Here is a 16,157-nt window from a genome sequence, read left to right as displayed (position 1 = left end):
AATTTAAAATTTTTTGAAATTTTAAAAAACTACAAAAAGTTATTTTTTGTTATAAAATAAAAGCAATTTAGTAAAATATGAACAAGACATGTTGTTATGAAATAAAAGCAATTTAGTAAAACATGAATAAGAAATGGAGATAGAGAGAAGGAAGAGATTTTCTTCTTCAATTGTATGTACTTTCTTATCTATTACAAGGCCTTTATATAGGCATGAAAAGTGAAGAAAAATATGTCATTGAATATGTCATTAAGCATATAAATATGTCATTAAATATATCATTAAGTATTTGAGAAGATCATGGAGGAAGAGTAGACATCCACCATAATTTGATTTTTCTTATAACACTCCTACTTGGATGTCCATAATAATGTGCCTCGTTAAAACCTTATTAGAAAAAAATCCTATGGGAAAAAAATCCTAGTGAAGGAAAAAGAGTACACATGTTTAGAAATACGCCTTTTGGTTGCCTCGTCAAAAATCTTGCAAGGAAAACCCAGTGGGACAAAACCTTGTAAGAAAAAAAGAGTACAACGCGTATTAACTCCCCCTGATGAGAGCATCAATTCACATCCTTGAGCCTTCGCATCCCAATCTTGTACACTAATTTCTTAAAGGTTGACGTCGGTAGAGATTTAGTGAACAGATCAGCCATATTATCACTTGAACGGATCTGTTGCACATTGATATCACCATTCTTTTGAAGATCATGTGTGAAAAATAACTTTGGTGAAATTTGTTTTGTCCTATCCCCTTTATGAATCCTCCTTCAATTGGGCTATGCATGTTGCATTGTCTTCATACAAATTTGTGGGTAATTTATCACACTTCAAACCACATTTGTCTCGAATAAGGTGTATTATAAACCTCAACCATACACATTCTCGACTTGCTTCATGAATAGCAATTATCTCAGTATGATTAGATGAAGTAGCCACAATTGATTGCTTAGTCGATCGCTAAGATATGGCAGTGCCTCCATATATAAACACATAGCCTGTTTGAGATCGAGCCTTGTGTGGGTCATATAAATACCCAGTACCGGCATAACCAACAAGATCGAGACTGCAATCATTGCCGTAAAATAATCTCATATCGGTAGTCCCTTTTAGATACCGCAATATGTGTTTGATTCCACTCCAATGTCTCCTTGTAGGAGCAGAGCTATATCTTGTTAAGACATTAACTGAAAAAGTTATGTCAGACCTTGTAATGTTAGAAAGATACATTAGTGAACCAATTGCACTAAGATATGGTACTTCGGGACCAAGAAGCTCTTCATTATTTTCATAAGGTCAGAATGGATGTGCTTTATCCATATATAATCGCTTTAAAATCATTTTAGTGTATGCTGATTGATGAACAAAAATTTCATCTTTCATATATTCAATTTGTAGACCAAGACAAAATTTTGTCTTTCCAAGATCTTTCATTTCAAATTCTTTCTTTAAATAGTCTACTGCTTTAGGAAGCTCCCAAGAAGTTCCAATGATATTTAAATCATCAACACACACGGTGATTATAATAAATTTAGATCGAGCTCTTTTTATAAAGACACAAGGACAAATTGAATTATTCTTGTACCGTTATTTCAACAGGTACTCACTCAAACGATTATACCACATGCGCCCTGATTGTTTCAATCCGTATAAGGATTTTTAAAGCTTTATTTAATAAATTTCTTGAAAACCTTAATATGCTTCAGAACAATTTAAATCCTTCAATGATTTTCATTATACGCATATCACGTTTTTCTTGTATTACTAGATTAAAACATGAAATGGCGACATCCACCACAGGAGAACATATCTCTATATAATCAATGCCAGGATATTTACAAGTTTTCTTATGACACAAGTCGTCTTTATGTTTATCGACTTGACCCTTTTTTTCGCACAAGAACACATTTATACCTCCACTGGCTTTAGACTTTCAGGTGTTCGGACTATCCAACTTCATATTTTTCAGGTAAAATTAATTTTTATTGCGTATTTTTCATTTGGCCAATCATTTATCTGTCCAAATTTCATGACAGATTTGAGCTCAAGATTCTCGTCAATATTAATAATATTGAGCGCTACATTATATTAACAATATCGTCGATGATTATTTTATATCGGTTCTACTATTACCCAATAAAGACATAACTTATTGAGATCTCTTTATCTTATTATTTTCAGGTACCTGAGCTTCTCCCATGAGGTCTTATGAAGTGTTATGTCGTGGTGCTCTTCTAGAGCACTTGCCTCCTTATTATGACCATCTTGAACATTTGCACCTCTCATTCTTCAAAGAGTTTTATCTTTGGAACCGATTAGTCTATTATGCTTCACGCATGCCATAAACTCTATTCATTATGAACTTTATTTTATTTGGAGTATTAGCAGTTGAATATGACCTTTAGCTTTGGGTCAGCAAATACGCCTGACAATATTTTGCAAATGAATTATCACTTGAACTTCAAGTTCACATTTTCTCGTACAAGGATCTAGATGTACTCATAATAATTCATTACATGCATTACTTTTTCAGCTGCTCATTTTCTTCCCATATTGTTGGGATCACCAACACATATCCCTAGCCTTATTTGGGGATCCATCTTTGTGCATTGTGGTGGAACAATTAAATCATATAGCACATTCATATTTCTATATGAAAATTATTTGGTTCTTGACCCTGAACTGATTGTGATAGGGAAAACTTATCATAACTTGGCTAGATACGTACAAATGTTGTTGTATATTAAATAATACATCACATATCAAATTTTATTTTGGCAATTTTATTCTCATAACCAATGGTTTAGATATAACTGGAGACATACAATTTCTGCTAAACCAACTTGGATTTAAATCAGTATTATCAAGATAAATTATCATAATTTATATTCTGGAACTGTGCTCTAATAATTTGAGCAATCAATCTTGCAAAAACCAAACTACAAGTTGATAACAAATGCACATGTGACCGTTAGAATAGATGCATCTATCAAAATCATATAATAGTAAACGGTCCACATGGAAGGTGACTGGGCCTATATATTTATCACTTTTTATTTGTTCCATAAATCAAGGAATTCAATCATAACCTTAACTGGTATATCATGGAATAAGCAGTAGAAGAGAATTCTTTAAGAATCTTATATTTCTTCAATATTTGCCAATGTAATTCTCAATTAATTTTTCGCATCATAATTGAACCGAGATGGTCAACCGGTCATGCCAACTAATATTTATTTCAGTAAACCTCTAGTTTACTTGTGACTTGTGATTGCATCATCATGCTTATACTTGTGTAGTACAAATAGAAGAAATGTCAGGTAACCTTTCATATTTACCCGATATGATTATAGTAATATAAAGATATTCAATCTTCTTTTCATTTATAGTCTCAATATGCCAACCACTTTGGCTAATATATTTGTAAATTAAAATATTTCTTTTGAGACTTACTACAATATTAATGTCATAAACAATTTCATTCATCCGGGTAGTAACAAATTAGTTCTTTCAAAGCTCTTAACTATTTTTATACTACAAGATCTTTTGTTACGCCATCCATATAATGAATGTCTCCTTCACAAAGAGAATCATATCATAATAATTGTCATGTTCAAAATCATCATAAGCAAAATAATTTCTTACTTTAATTTTGCTTTTAATAACTTTCATAAGGCTTGACAAAATATTTTTGGCGTATCACATGTATGCGAACAATGATATATTCATGTAACTACACAATAATATTCATTATCTTTCTTTGTCTCAAACCTCCCTTAAAGGTGAGTTGTAGTATTTATCCAACCATGCACAAGTACATTATTATGCATAATCTTTATCACATATATGTTTTCACATTCACTTTCAGGAATGAGTATGCATTCTCAATGTTTATCACAAGTCACATTCTTTTCAAAGAATGGAATATAATCATACAATGTGCTTTATTTTTTTTTTATTCATTCCAATTTGATAGTAAACATTGTCTTGTTCTCCTTTTTTATAATTATCATAGTGATAACTATTATTATTTTGGCCTTTCGCACGCCCACATTCATTGGTCAGTCACTTGTCTTTATTTAGACTTATCATGCACTACTATCACATTCACTTCAAGAATAGAGCAAATCAAGTGGGACAAACTTCATGCTTTTTCATGAAAAATACATTATTTTTTCTTTAGTTATTATTATTATTATTATCAATATGGTGCATTAGGACTCAAACCCAATGTCTTACCCATATAAAAGCATGCTAGGCCATAATGCGTTGGAACTTGAATCCAACGTCTTTTCATCAACATAGTTCATTGGGACTTGAACCCATCGTCTTACCCTCAATCTTTGGCATATTAGGCCAAAATTCACTAGGACTCGCACTCGAGCCTTTAAAATATTATTACTTAATAATTATAGGTATAAGTAAATTAACTTTCAAGAAGACATATATAACTATTTCAATCTTGAAACAGTTCCTCTGCAATAAAAATGTTATATGCCAATTTTTTTTTTAAATAATACAATCACTTTTACATTTTAATAAATTAATTAGGGAAAAGGTGCAGATAATCTATAACCACTTATATTTCAAAGACTATAAGAACTTCACCAAAAAAATCCAATACGGAGGAATGAGCCTTATATTTCCAGCAAAAATATTTAAGGCTTAATGCATAACCGTGACTATTATAAATTATAAATATAATGAGTTTATATTAATTGTATATTCGAATGCCAAATTTGCAAGGTACTATACAATCGCCTACATATTTGATAATTTTACTTTCATTGAAATACATCATGTGATGGTAAAAATATTATTACTAAATTACCTTAATAATTATCTATCATAGTATGTAAAAAGTCAGAACATATATATACGTTGGAATATTATCTTTGTCCTATAAGAGATGTAGTAAATAAAGACATACCTTTCCAGTTCTTTATTTCAGTGGATACAATTGAAAAAAATATTTTAACTAAATACTGCACATAAAGTTAATGCAAAGATATGAAAGTATGAATGGGTTTAAATGGATGTAAAACTTATCCTTGTATTATTATCCAAGACATTTTTCATTGTACTTGATCTCATTGTCTGCTTATAATTTACATAGGCTTGACGTAGAAGATCATAAAATGAGCAATTCGTGCTGATAACGTGTTACAAAATAAAAATAATTTAGTAAAACATGAACAAGACATGTTGTTATGAAATAAAAGACATTTAGTAAAACATGAACGAGAAATGGAGATAGAGAGAAGGAAGAGATTTTCTTCTTCAATTGTGTATATTTTCTTATCTATTACAATGCCTTTATATAGGCATGAAGAGTGAAGAAAAATATGTCATTGAATATGTCATTAAGCATAGAAATATGTCATTGAATATGTCATTAAGCATTTGAGAAGATCATGGAGGAAGAGTAGACATCCACCATAATTTGATTTTTCTTATAACATTTTTCAAATTTTCACTCAGATTACTCACAAAACTTCAAAAACACCTAAAATTATATTCATGTCCAAACACAACTCTAATTTTCAAATACCATTTTCACTTGAAATTTTTTTTTTACTTTTTTTTGAAATTTTACAATTCTTATGTCCAAACGCCCACTTAATTCAGTCTAACTTGTGAAATAAAACTGGAACTGTTAAACTGCGATGGACAGTAATATGATAAATGCACTGAAGGCAAGATAAATCATTAATCAATTCTGTTGATGCCGGAAAGAATCTAATGTTATATAAATATGAAGATAACTTTAACATTACATATCTAGTCCTCAGAAAAGAAGAAAAAATCAGGAGAATTTGTATCCCTATTTGTCTATCCAACTGCATCAATCTACAATTTTATTAATTTTGGATCTCTTTTAACTTTTAGTACGTGTATTCACATAGATTATTACAGCTAAAACAGTAAAATCTAATGAAGTTTCCAGTTTCCATCATCACATGGGGAACAAGCCTCTTGAGCAATGTCAGTGATCTGAAGTCCAGTGTCATAAATTACCCCATTCTTCCAATCTGCTGGCAACACTGATTTTGCCCAATTCCATTTGCCATCGTACCCTGCTGTCACCACAAACCTAAATTGCAATGCCCCTGTTGGCACTCTGCTTGTGTCCCAAATTGCTCCGTGATTTTGGCTCATGAAATTCCAACTCGATGATCCAACCTAAAACATATCATTCGCCGGTAAAATTAATATCTTAAACTCCGTATCAACTCAAAAGCGACTATGTATAGAGGGAGTAGTTTTTTTTACCTGAGCTACGTCGACAGCGACAATTTCAGTTTGACCACCTTGGTACAAGAAGCTGATTGCTAGATAATTTGGTTTTCGACTCGATTCTTCCACGCGAATAGCCAAATTCTTGCTTTTGTAATCACAGGGTACTCTGTCCCCACGAAAAATACAATATTAGTACCAGCATTAATATAGTATTTTGAAGCATAAACTTTCATCCCAAACTCTTTTCCATTTGATTACTTTACTGAGTCTAATCAATAACACGTATGCACATATCATTAATTGAATTGAATAATTTAGACATGTTCAATTGACCGTTACTGCTTTAATTATGTACTACTAGTACATATCTGGTCAAGTGGGGCATGTAAGATGACTCCTTTTTTCAAAATTTACAACTTGTTTTTTAATGTTTTGGTTGTTGTAACGAAACCACCAAATATAGCCTTAGTACAGTATGCTGACAAGAAAATTCGGACAAGCAACGCAAAGTTCATAGGCCCACAGTAAACAGAACAAATTAATAAAATTATGGAAAGATAATATTGTATAGCCGCCGTAAAAATAATAATAGAAAAAATATATAAAATTTGTATATTTTATATATATATATATATATATATATATTTTTTTTTTATGTTATATACAAAAATTATATAAATTTTATATATTTTTTCAGCTACCCGATGTAAATAGTTTCTGACGGGATCTAAAAGTGATAATACCTCAACAATTATTATCCGAAAACAAATCTTTTGATTAGAAAGAAATTCATGCGTATTTTATAATGTAAAAAAGGGCAGCTCCGTGCACTAAGCTCATCCTACGAGGGGGTTCGGGGAAGGGCAGGACCACAAGAGTATAATGTATGAAGTTTAATACTGTAAAATAATTCTTAACTTAATTAGTTTTTAAAGATTTGTACGGTCATTGCATCAAATAAAATATCCGGTGTATAATCTAAAACATGTGGTAATTTTACTACGAACCTTTTATATTCAACTTCAGCAATTCCCAATTTGAGAACGTCTTTAGCTTTTCCCTTATTGGCCATGGCCATAAAAGCTCGGCTACTGATCACAAAATCCGTTTGGTTATTGGTATTTAGATCAGTTACAATTACAGTTGTGCCCTCTTTCGAACAGAGTGTTGAGTCCTTGCATCTAATCTGCAATTCAAACAAGTTTATTATTCATATTTAGCAATTCAAATTAATATTGCGTAGATTAATTAAATTGAAGGCGTTAATGATCAAGAATTAACCTGATAACAAGCACCACAACCAGCTCCTTGTTTGTAAAAGCTAGGAATAGCAGCAGCAAGTCGACCCCCATTGAAGCCTATTGCTAAATCTCCATAACCACACGCACCAGCTGCAAAAATAGGATTCACATAAAATGAAAAACAGATAAACAAACAAGAATATGTACTCAAATTTGTTCAAAATTTAAGAAGCGAGAAAATAAAAGGCTTACACTGAAGGGCAGAAGCACTGGAAAAGTAAGCAACTTTGGATTGGTGAACACAGCGATCGCAGGCTGTAGCTGAGGAGACAAAAAGGAAGAAAAGGAAGGGAAGGAATTTGACAGCCATAATCTTCATTTAACACTTTGAAGGATTTTGAATGTTTGACTTACTAAATAAATGGTGAGTAGTAAGACCTATATATAATAGTTTGAGATAGTGGAGATGGAAAGTGGGGTTATTTAATTAATGGGTGCACTGAGCTATATTTATGAATCTTTTCTATTTATTACCATAAACAGAGAGTTAGTAAACGAGTAAATAAGCGCAAAGAGATGATAGAAGAAAAGAAATAATGCTCAATACGCGGTGAAATGAAAACTAGATAAAAATGAAGATTTAATTATAGATTATAGTGCGATGTGGACATTTGACACTTGACGCCGACCAGCTGCCTATGCCACATTTACAGCTGTGGAGAGAAAACCACTAATCGCCACTCTTTAGTCCCGCATTTTACAAACTTGTATTTGCGTCTGCCCCTTCTTTTTCCTTTTAGGGTGAGACATTTTAGTTATTGAAAATTGTGTAATCTCTTTTATCTACAAGTTTACAAAAGTTAAAGAACTTTTAATTTTATTTAATTTATTGTAGGTTTACAACAATTTTGCCCGCATGTATTTGCTCATATTATCGATTTCAAGTTCGGAATAACAAAGGATGATAGTAATATTAGTCAGTTTATGATGAATTTTTAAAATGCTAAATATATTATCGGAACGTGTAAAACGCTTGAGATGAGATTAAACAAAGCAACATAGAGTGAGGATGTATATTTCGATTTCAATTTACTGGGAATTAAAGCAATATTGTTATTGTTGTATTGTAGATTTACGATGAGATCTTTTCTTTTGTCAAGCATTTAAAAAGAGTTACTTCTATATTATGCAAAATTGTATGAATCTCTTTATTTAATGCCAACTTTCATCTTTAATTTTGAATTATATTTTACATCAGACCCATATATCATCGATTGAAAGTATTTATTCTTATTTAGAAAAATAGCAAAATTGACCACGAATAAAATTTAATCTAAGGATTGAAATTTTGGCAGGCAATTTGGGATCTTTGTGAGCTTATGTATTTGCGCGTTTCCCCCTCAAAGTGAGAAAAAATGTCCCACATTTACACGTCATGACGACTTTCTTTGTCATGTTTAGATTACTTGCGTCCTCAAAGAAACAAGAAGAATTTGTTGTATTACTCTACAATTTAGAAATCAAATAGTACGAAAATTAACAAGCATTCTTTTCGTAACTAGGAGATATTCGAAAGATGAAAGCTAAGAACAAGAAGGCTAATGGAAAGGTTTGTGAAGAAGAGAATAAATGATTACGTGTACAGATAGGAACACCAACATTATGGAACACAGCTTGATTTTGGACCCCTTTCTTGTTCTTTGGTTACATTCTTTTGAAGAATGAAAACCCCCTAAAGTAATGTCCCTTTTTTAAAAGAAATATTCCAAGCTTAAATCAATTTAAATTTGCTTATACATACTTAAAACTCACAATTTCTGAATGCACTTGTAACCAAGTTGGTTGGCATGAAGAAACAAGACAAAAACAAGGCAAGAAAGAATCCAAAAATGGACGACGCATTCATGAATTGGATGGGTCATCAATTAATGGCTTTAAAATTAAAACCAAGCTAAAGCCAGCTAGATCCTTTATGTTATCTTCTTGAAGTCTAAATCCTGTGCCTGGCTGTTCATACCTTGACTTGATAATTACTGGACTATTGAAAAGTTACTAATGAAACAAAACCGAATTAAACTTAAACATAAGGGATTTAATTTTTATACACTCACAATGTAACCTAACTTGAGGCGGATCCAGAATTTTAAGAGGATGTGTGCACTATTATGAAGAGGTAGATCTAGAATTTATATTTTACTAGTTGAACTTTAGTCCCTTACGATAACCCACAACACTTTTAAAATTATAGGTTCAAATTATATTGTTTTTGAAATTTTAATAATTTTCACACACACCGAGAGTCATTACTCAAATGGTCACTCAACTATCCTAAATTATTTGTTACAGTCACTTTTCTTTCGTTTGTAACAACAAAGTCACTTAATTATACATATAGCACTCAGAAGGTCACTCAACTAGATTTTTAAAATTTTTTATTGTCAAATATCTATTTTACCTTCAAAATTATCATTTTTTTTTAAAACTTTTTAAATATTATATGTTTTTTCTCTTTTTAATCTACATTGTGGACTTACGTATAGAAAAATATATTTTATTTATAAAATAAAAAATAAAAAATTAGTTTTCATCTCATATAATGACGGAATAATAATATAAGCATAAATTTCAACCATATATAATGTATATTATAAAAATATATTTATTTAAATAATTATTTTTATATTACGTGCATAATATATATTTTACAACCTTTATTATCTTTCATTCTCAATTGTGTAAATAATTTTTTTAATTTTTTTTGTTAATACTAAAATTATTACGAACAAATTATTCTAATTAATATTTTTACTATGCTCATTATTTTGTTATTCCAGTATTATATATGCTTAAATACTTTTTATTTTTTAAATTTATAAATAAAAAATATTTATTATATAGGTAAGTCATAATATAAATTAAAAAGGGAAAATCATAATATTAAAAAGTTAAATAAAATAAAAAGAAGATAAATATTTATAATTTAGAGAGTAAAATAGGTATTTGACAATCCAAAATTTAAAAAATCTAGTTGAGTGACCTTCTGAGTGTTGTAGGCATAGTTAAGTGACTTTGTTGTTATAAAAGAAAGAAAAGTGACTTTAGTAGATAATTTGGGATAATTGAGTGGCCATTTGAGTAATGGACTCCACACACACACTATATATATATATATATATATATATATATATATATATATATATACACCTCATGCCGAAAACAAGACCGTTCAGAATAGGATTTGTGTCACTACCCAAAAACCCCACCACATGCGTCGTGATGGCACTTAATCTTTAAGACTAGGTAAGCTGATTACAATTACATTTCGAGCCATTTTTTTAAAACTTATAATTATAACATAAGTGTTGAAACCAAAAGCGGAAACAAATATAACAACCTCCCAAGACTGGTAATACTGAGTCACGAACTCTAACTGAATACATGGTATGATCTCAAGGATCGAATATACAATATTGTTCGAATAAGAGTTGACAGTACAATATAACGGAAAGACTCCAAGGGACTACGACGACCAAGCAGCTCTACCTTGAATCCTTGTGATCAATACACTAACTCTGCCCGAGTCTGATATCTCTAATACCTGGCTTTGCACAAAAATGTACAGAAGTATAGTATGAGTACACCACAGTCGGTACCCAGTACGTATCAAGACTAACCTCGGTGGAGTAGTGACGAGATATAGTCAAGACACTCACTAGTCAAATAACTTGTGCAATATAGCATACAAAAATAATAAAAAATAAATAGCAGTGATGGCAACAATAATCAACTTGTGACATAAACAGCAAGGCAACAGGAACACCATAAATATTGCTCAAACGAATAATAAACACAAGTATAACCAATTAATCAAGTCCTTCAAATATAAATCATTCACATATAATTCTTTCGAATAAATACCTTCCAAATATATTTTTTCAAATATATATCCTTCGAATATAAAACTCTTTCACATAAATATCTTATATCATAATCATAAATACGGGGCTCAGCTCCCTTTCATATTCTCATGGCACCTCGTGCCCATGTCTATATCACAACTGCACGGACAACTCATGTGCCCAAAATATCAATATATAAAAACCGTAGGATCAATTTATTTTCAATAAAGTAAGCTTAAAATCTTTAAATCAAATAAGAAATCAACAAAGAAATAAGTTTATTTTAGAAATTATTTGAGTGAAGAAAAATGATATTTCAATTAAAATAAAGCATCAGATAAGCTACTGATTGGATGTAAAACTTATTAGATTAAAATATAGTAGTAATTTTTTTATATTTAAAACAACTCAATCATCGAAAACAAGTACAAACCAGAACTCATAGTCTCGTATGAAAAAGCCAAAGTCAACACAATACAACAAGAAATACAAAATACCTAATATTAAGTCAAATAATACATCACGGAGAACATAAGAATTTACATATTACGGAAAAATAAAATAACCAAAGGCAAGTGCAGCCATAGAGAAATATCAACAAAGGGCACTCCCGAGGTACCGCCTCGTAGTTCCAAATCATAAATAAATTTCAACAAAGGTCACTCCCGAGGTACCGCCTCGTAGTCTCAAATTATAAATAAATTCACAATCTATCCTTATATCACCGCGGGAGTCTTCACATTTAGTTTTAAAAATTATTTTTCCCGAAATAGCATCCCGCATTTTAGTCACCCTTATCACACTGCATGGCTTTTAGTAGTTCCCCTAATAGCCACACGTATCAAACCCCCTTATCTCACTGCATGCGTTTTAACACCCAGATCTTATACTGCCGCATGCGTATCAATATCACAATATATCACAATTCGCATCTCAAGTGCCCGATTATCATAGCATAACACAACTTGTACCTCAAGTGCTCAAATATCACAACATATTATAAATTATACATCAAGTGGTCAAATATCAAAACATATCACAAATTGCACCTCAAGTGCTTAAATATTATAACATATCATAAATTGCACATCAAATGCTCAAATATTACAACATATCACAAATTGCACATCAAGTGCTCAAATATTACAACATATCAAAAATTGCACATCAAGTGCTCAAATATTACAACTTGCCACAAAAATCAACAATACATTATTTTTCACAATAAGGAGCCCATGGCTCGACCATAATGTGCACAAAATCTTAACAAAATATTCGAGAGTGAACAACTCAACAAAATAATATTTCACAATTTAACACTTTGCCTCAGTATGATTTACGGCCTTAATAACTCAATAACAATTTCAACAACATGAATTGAAAAGTAATTCATCAAGGAACAACGCCTTCTTTAATCCAAATTTTTGGCAAATAGATTAATACCTCCTTTTTAAAAAAATTTAATAAATTATTTACAAATGAATAATCCATAATGAAATTATCTCCAGGAAATATCTACTTGACAAAAATACGGGATTCACATAAAAATCAAGGTGGCAATCATACCAAATCATCATATAAAAACAAATTCGAAAAAAGGATTTAGGTATGACAAATAGAGGATTTAATAAGTGCCAATAATTTTCAATTTAATACATAATGGCGTCTAAGAATTTTAACCGATATAATTTACACATATAAACCAAGTACGTACACGTCACCTCGCGTACATGGTTTTCAATTACACAGTTTTCACATAAGACTTAATACCTAAGGGGTAATTCCCCCACTCAAGGTTAGGCAAGATACTTACCTTTTTGAAGTTATGCCGATATTCCAAAATAGCCTTCTTGCGTGAAATAACCTCCGGACGGCTCAAATCTAGCCAAATAAATTATATAACTTCATTAAAATTCACCGAAAATAATTTCGGATAATAAAATGTCGACTTAAAAATTTACATTTAAAAGTTAACCAAAAGTCAATGCGGGGCCCGTATCTCGGAACCCGATAGAATTTTTACGAAATTCGAACACCCATTCCGTTACGAGTCCAATCATACTAATTTCACTCAAATCCTACTCCGAATCGACATTCAAATCCCAAAAATTCATTTATGAAACTTCTACAATTCCCCTCCCCCCCCCTCCCCCAAATTTTCATGTCAAAATATTAATTAAATGATGAAAACAATGAAATATTCATGTATATTAGCCAAATCCGAGTTAGAATCACTTACCCCGATGATTTTCTTGAAAAATCCACGAAACATCGTCACAAACCGAACTCTCTTGGTCCAAAAATAAAATATAAGATGAAAACCTCATTTATATGGTACCACATCTAACTTCCAAAGTACTGACCGCACATTTTTTTGTGCGGTCCGCACATTTAAGGTCCGTGCGGCCGCAATCCAAATTGTGCGGCTGCACTTCAGCAGCTATTGCACTATCAGGTTTCAGTAAATTGACCATAACTTTCGATATAAATATCCAAATGATGATTAGTTTACATTTCTGGAAACTAGACTCAAAGGGCTACAACTTTTATTTTTAGATCATCTCCAAATTCCTTATAGATCAAAAGATATAAGCTTCCGAAGTCGGACTATCGAACTTGAAAATCTCCTTTCTGCGGCCGCGAAAAAAATTCTACGGACCGCATAATTTCAACTGCGGACAGCACAATTTCAACTGTGGTCCATACAATTACCACTGCCTCTGCACTATGGAAGTTTGCGGTCGCACATCCGCACTCCAAAATGTGCCCTCCGCACTTCAACTGTCCCAAAACATCGTCAGAGTGCCGAAATGTCCAAACTCATTCAAAATTCACCCCCAAACTCACCCGAGCCACTCGGGCCCTCAACAAAACATACCAACAAGTCCTAAAATATAACGCGGACCTACTCGAGGCCTCAAACCACATCAAACAACGTTGAAACTATGAATTACACCACAAATCGAACTCATAAATTTTCAAATCTTCCAACTTTCAAAACTCGTGCCGAAACATATCAAATTAATCTGGAATGACGTAAAATTTTGCATGCAAGTACCAAATGACATAACGAAACTAATCCAACTCTCGAAATCACATTCCGATGCCGATATCACCAAAGTCAACTTCTGGCCAAACTTCCAAACCTTCCAATTCCAACTTTCGTCATTTCAAGCCAAAATCAACTACGGACTTCCAAATAAATATACGGACACACTTCTAAGTCCAAAATCACCATACAGAGCTATTGGAACCATCGAAATTCTATTTCGGAGTCGTTTTGCTCAAAAGTCAACTCTTCGGTCAACTCTTTTCTTTTAAACTTCTTAAATAAGAGTTGTTCTTCCAATTTGATCCCGAACGTTCCAAAAACCAAACTCGATCACACTCGCAAGTCATAATACACATTATATAGTTGCTCGGGACCTTAAGTCATTGAACGGAGCGTAAATTCTTAAAACGATAAGTCGGGTCGTTACAATTTGAATTGCCAATTTTACTTGTAGAGGTGCACCCAATAATAATTACACCATAATAGTCTTTGAGCATGGGTTCACGCATATATATTTAAGTAATTTTGAAGAAATATAAAATTATTATACATGATTTAGGGAGATGAGTATGTGTTTATATAAACCCATATCCCTCAACTTGGATACGCCTTTTCTAACTTATACATTATTAGGTTCAATTAAAATACAATTACAAGTTAATTGTTCGTAGAAAAAAGTTGGATTAGTAACATGAAAATAAGATATATTATCAACTACAACAGATTAAAATACATTAATTATGTAAATAAATTATATATTCCCGGTGTACATAAGCTAAATCCACCCATAGAACATAAAGCGTAGTCCAATGCACAAAGTATCATGCGTTCATGGGATCAAGGAAAGACCACATCCTAAGGATGTGTGATGTAGACAACCTACCCTGACACAAGTATCAGTGACTGATTTTACAGTTCGAACCTTGTGACCTATAAGTTATACAAAGACAATTGTACTGTTACTCAGCTCCCTTCCACCCATAGAACCAGGGGTGGATCGGTAAGGGAGACTATGGGACACATGAATGGGTCTCTCCGTAAAATTAGATATTTTATGTACATATTTTTAAAAATTAATATAAAATTAATTATTGGTACCCATGCTCCAAGAAGGTTGAATAATGCACTTGTTTGAAGATTGAGTTATTTATCAAGAGGAATAGGGTGATAATTCTCACTTAGTACATTTTTTCCTCTCTTTTTAGCAGTAAATTTTATGGGTGGTCATTCAATTTTATGCTTATAACCCAAAAGTCACTTTTCTTTCTTTTGTTACGTAAAAATCATTCAACTTTAAGTTTATTACTCAAAAGTTACTTTTCTTTCTTTTGTTACACAAAAATCATTTTACTATGCTCTAGTTATCACAATAATCACTTTAACCAGATTTTACAATTCTTTTATTAGAAAAGTCTAGTATGCCCTTGACATTATAAATTATCCCATTTATGTAATATCTTCTATATTATATGCTATATAATATACTTTTACCCAGATATTTTACTTATAATTAAAATAACTTAATATTATTTTATTTATTATTTTTATAATATATTCGTAGATTTATTTTTTCTTAAAGATATATAAGTAGCATTATTAAATTTGTCATTAATATTACCGTGAACAAATCTCAAGTCCATGTTCTTGGTAATGCTTAATGAAATATTTTTAATGAAAGTTATCGAATGAAAGTTCATTGATTTACAAGCCAAGCCATACTCATTAA

General features: G+C 31.4%; 1 protein-coding gene across 5 annotated transcripts in view; it reads right to left on the bottom strand.

The window, feature by feature from the left end:
- Window positions 1-5,725: 5,725 nt before the first annotated feature.
- Window positions 5,726-16,157, bottom strand: part of LOC104101101 (expansin-like A2) — a 169,559-nt gene continuing 159,127 nt past the window's right edge. For 4 of the 5 annotated variants that reach the window (XM_070186401.1, XM_070186398.1, XM_070186393.1 and 1 more), the window contains exons 2-6: window positions 7,733-7,853; window positions 7,521-7,630; window positions 7,247-7,425; window positions 6,273-6,405; window positions 5,726-6,182 (exon numbers count right to left, since the gene is read on the bottom strand). In XM_070186401.1, the coding sequence (XP_070042502.1) occupies window positions 5,931-6,182; window positions 6,273-6,405; window positions 7,247-7,425; window positions 7,521-7,630; window positions 7,733-7,850 (792 nt within the window). In that variant the 5' untranslated portion in view covers window positions 7,851-7,853 and the 3' untranslated portion in view covers window positions 5,726-5,930. Of the gene's footprint in view, window positions 6,183-6,272; window positions 6,406-7,246; window positions 7,426-7,520; window positions 7,631-7,732; window positions 8,243-16,157 lie in introns of those variants that run through there. The other variant, XM_009608518.4, reaches the window with a different exon arrangement.

The sequence above is a fragment of the Nicotiana tomentosiformis genome, chromosome 1, assembly GCF_000390325.3.
Source record: "Nicotiana tomentosiformis chromosome 1, ASM39032v3, whole genome shotgun sequence".
NCBI classification, from domain to species: Eukaryota; Viridiplantae; Streptophyta; class Magnoliopsida; order Solanales; family Solanaceae; genus Nicotiana; species Nicotiana tomentosiformis.
This window is presented reverse-complemented; position numbering and strand designations above follow the sequence as displayed.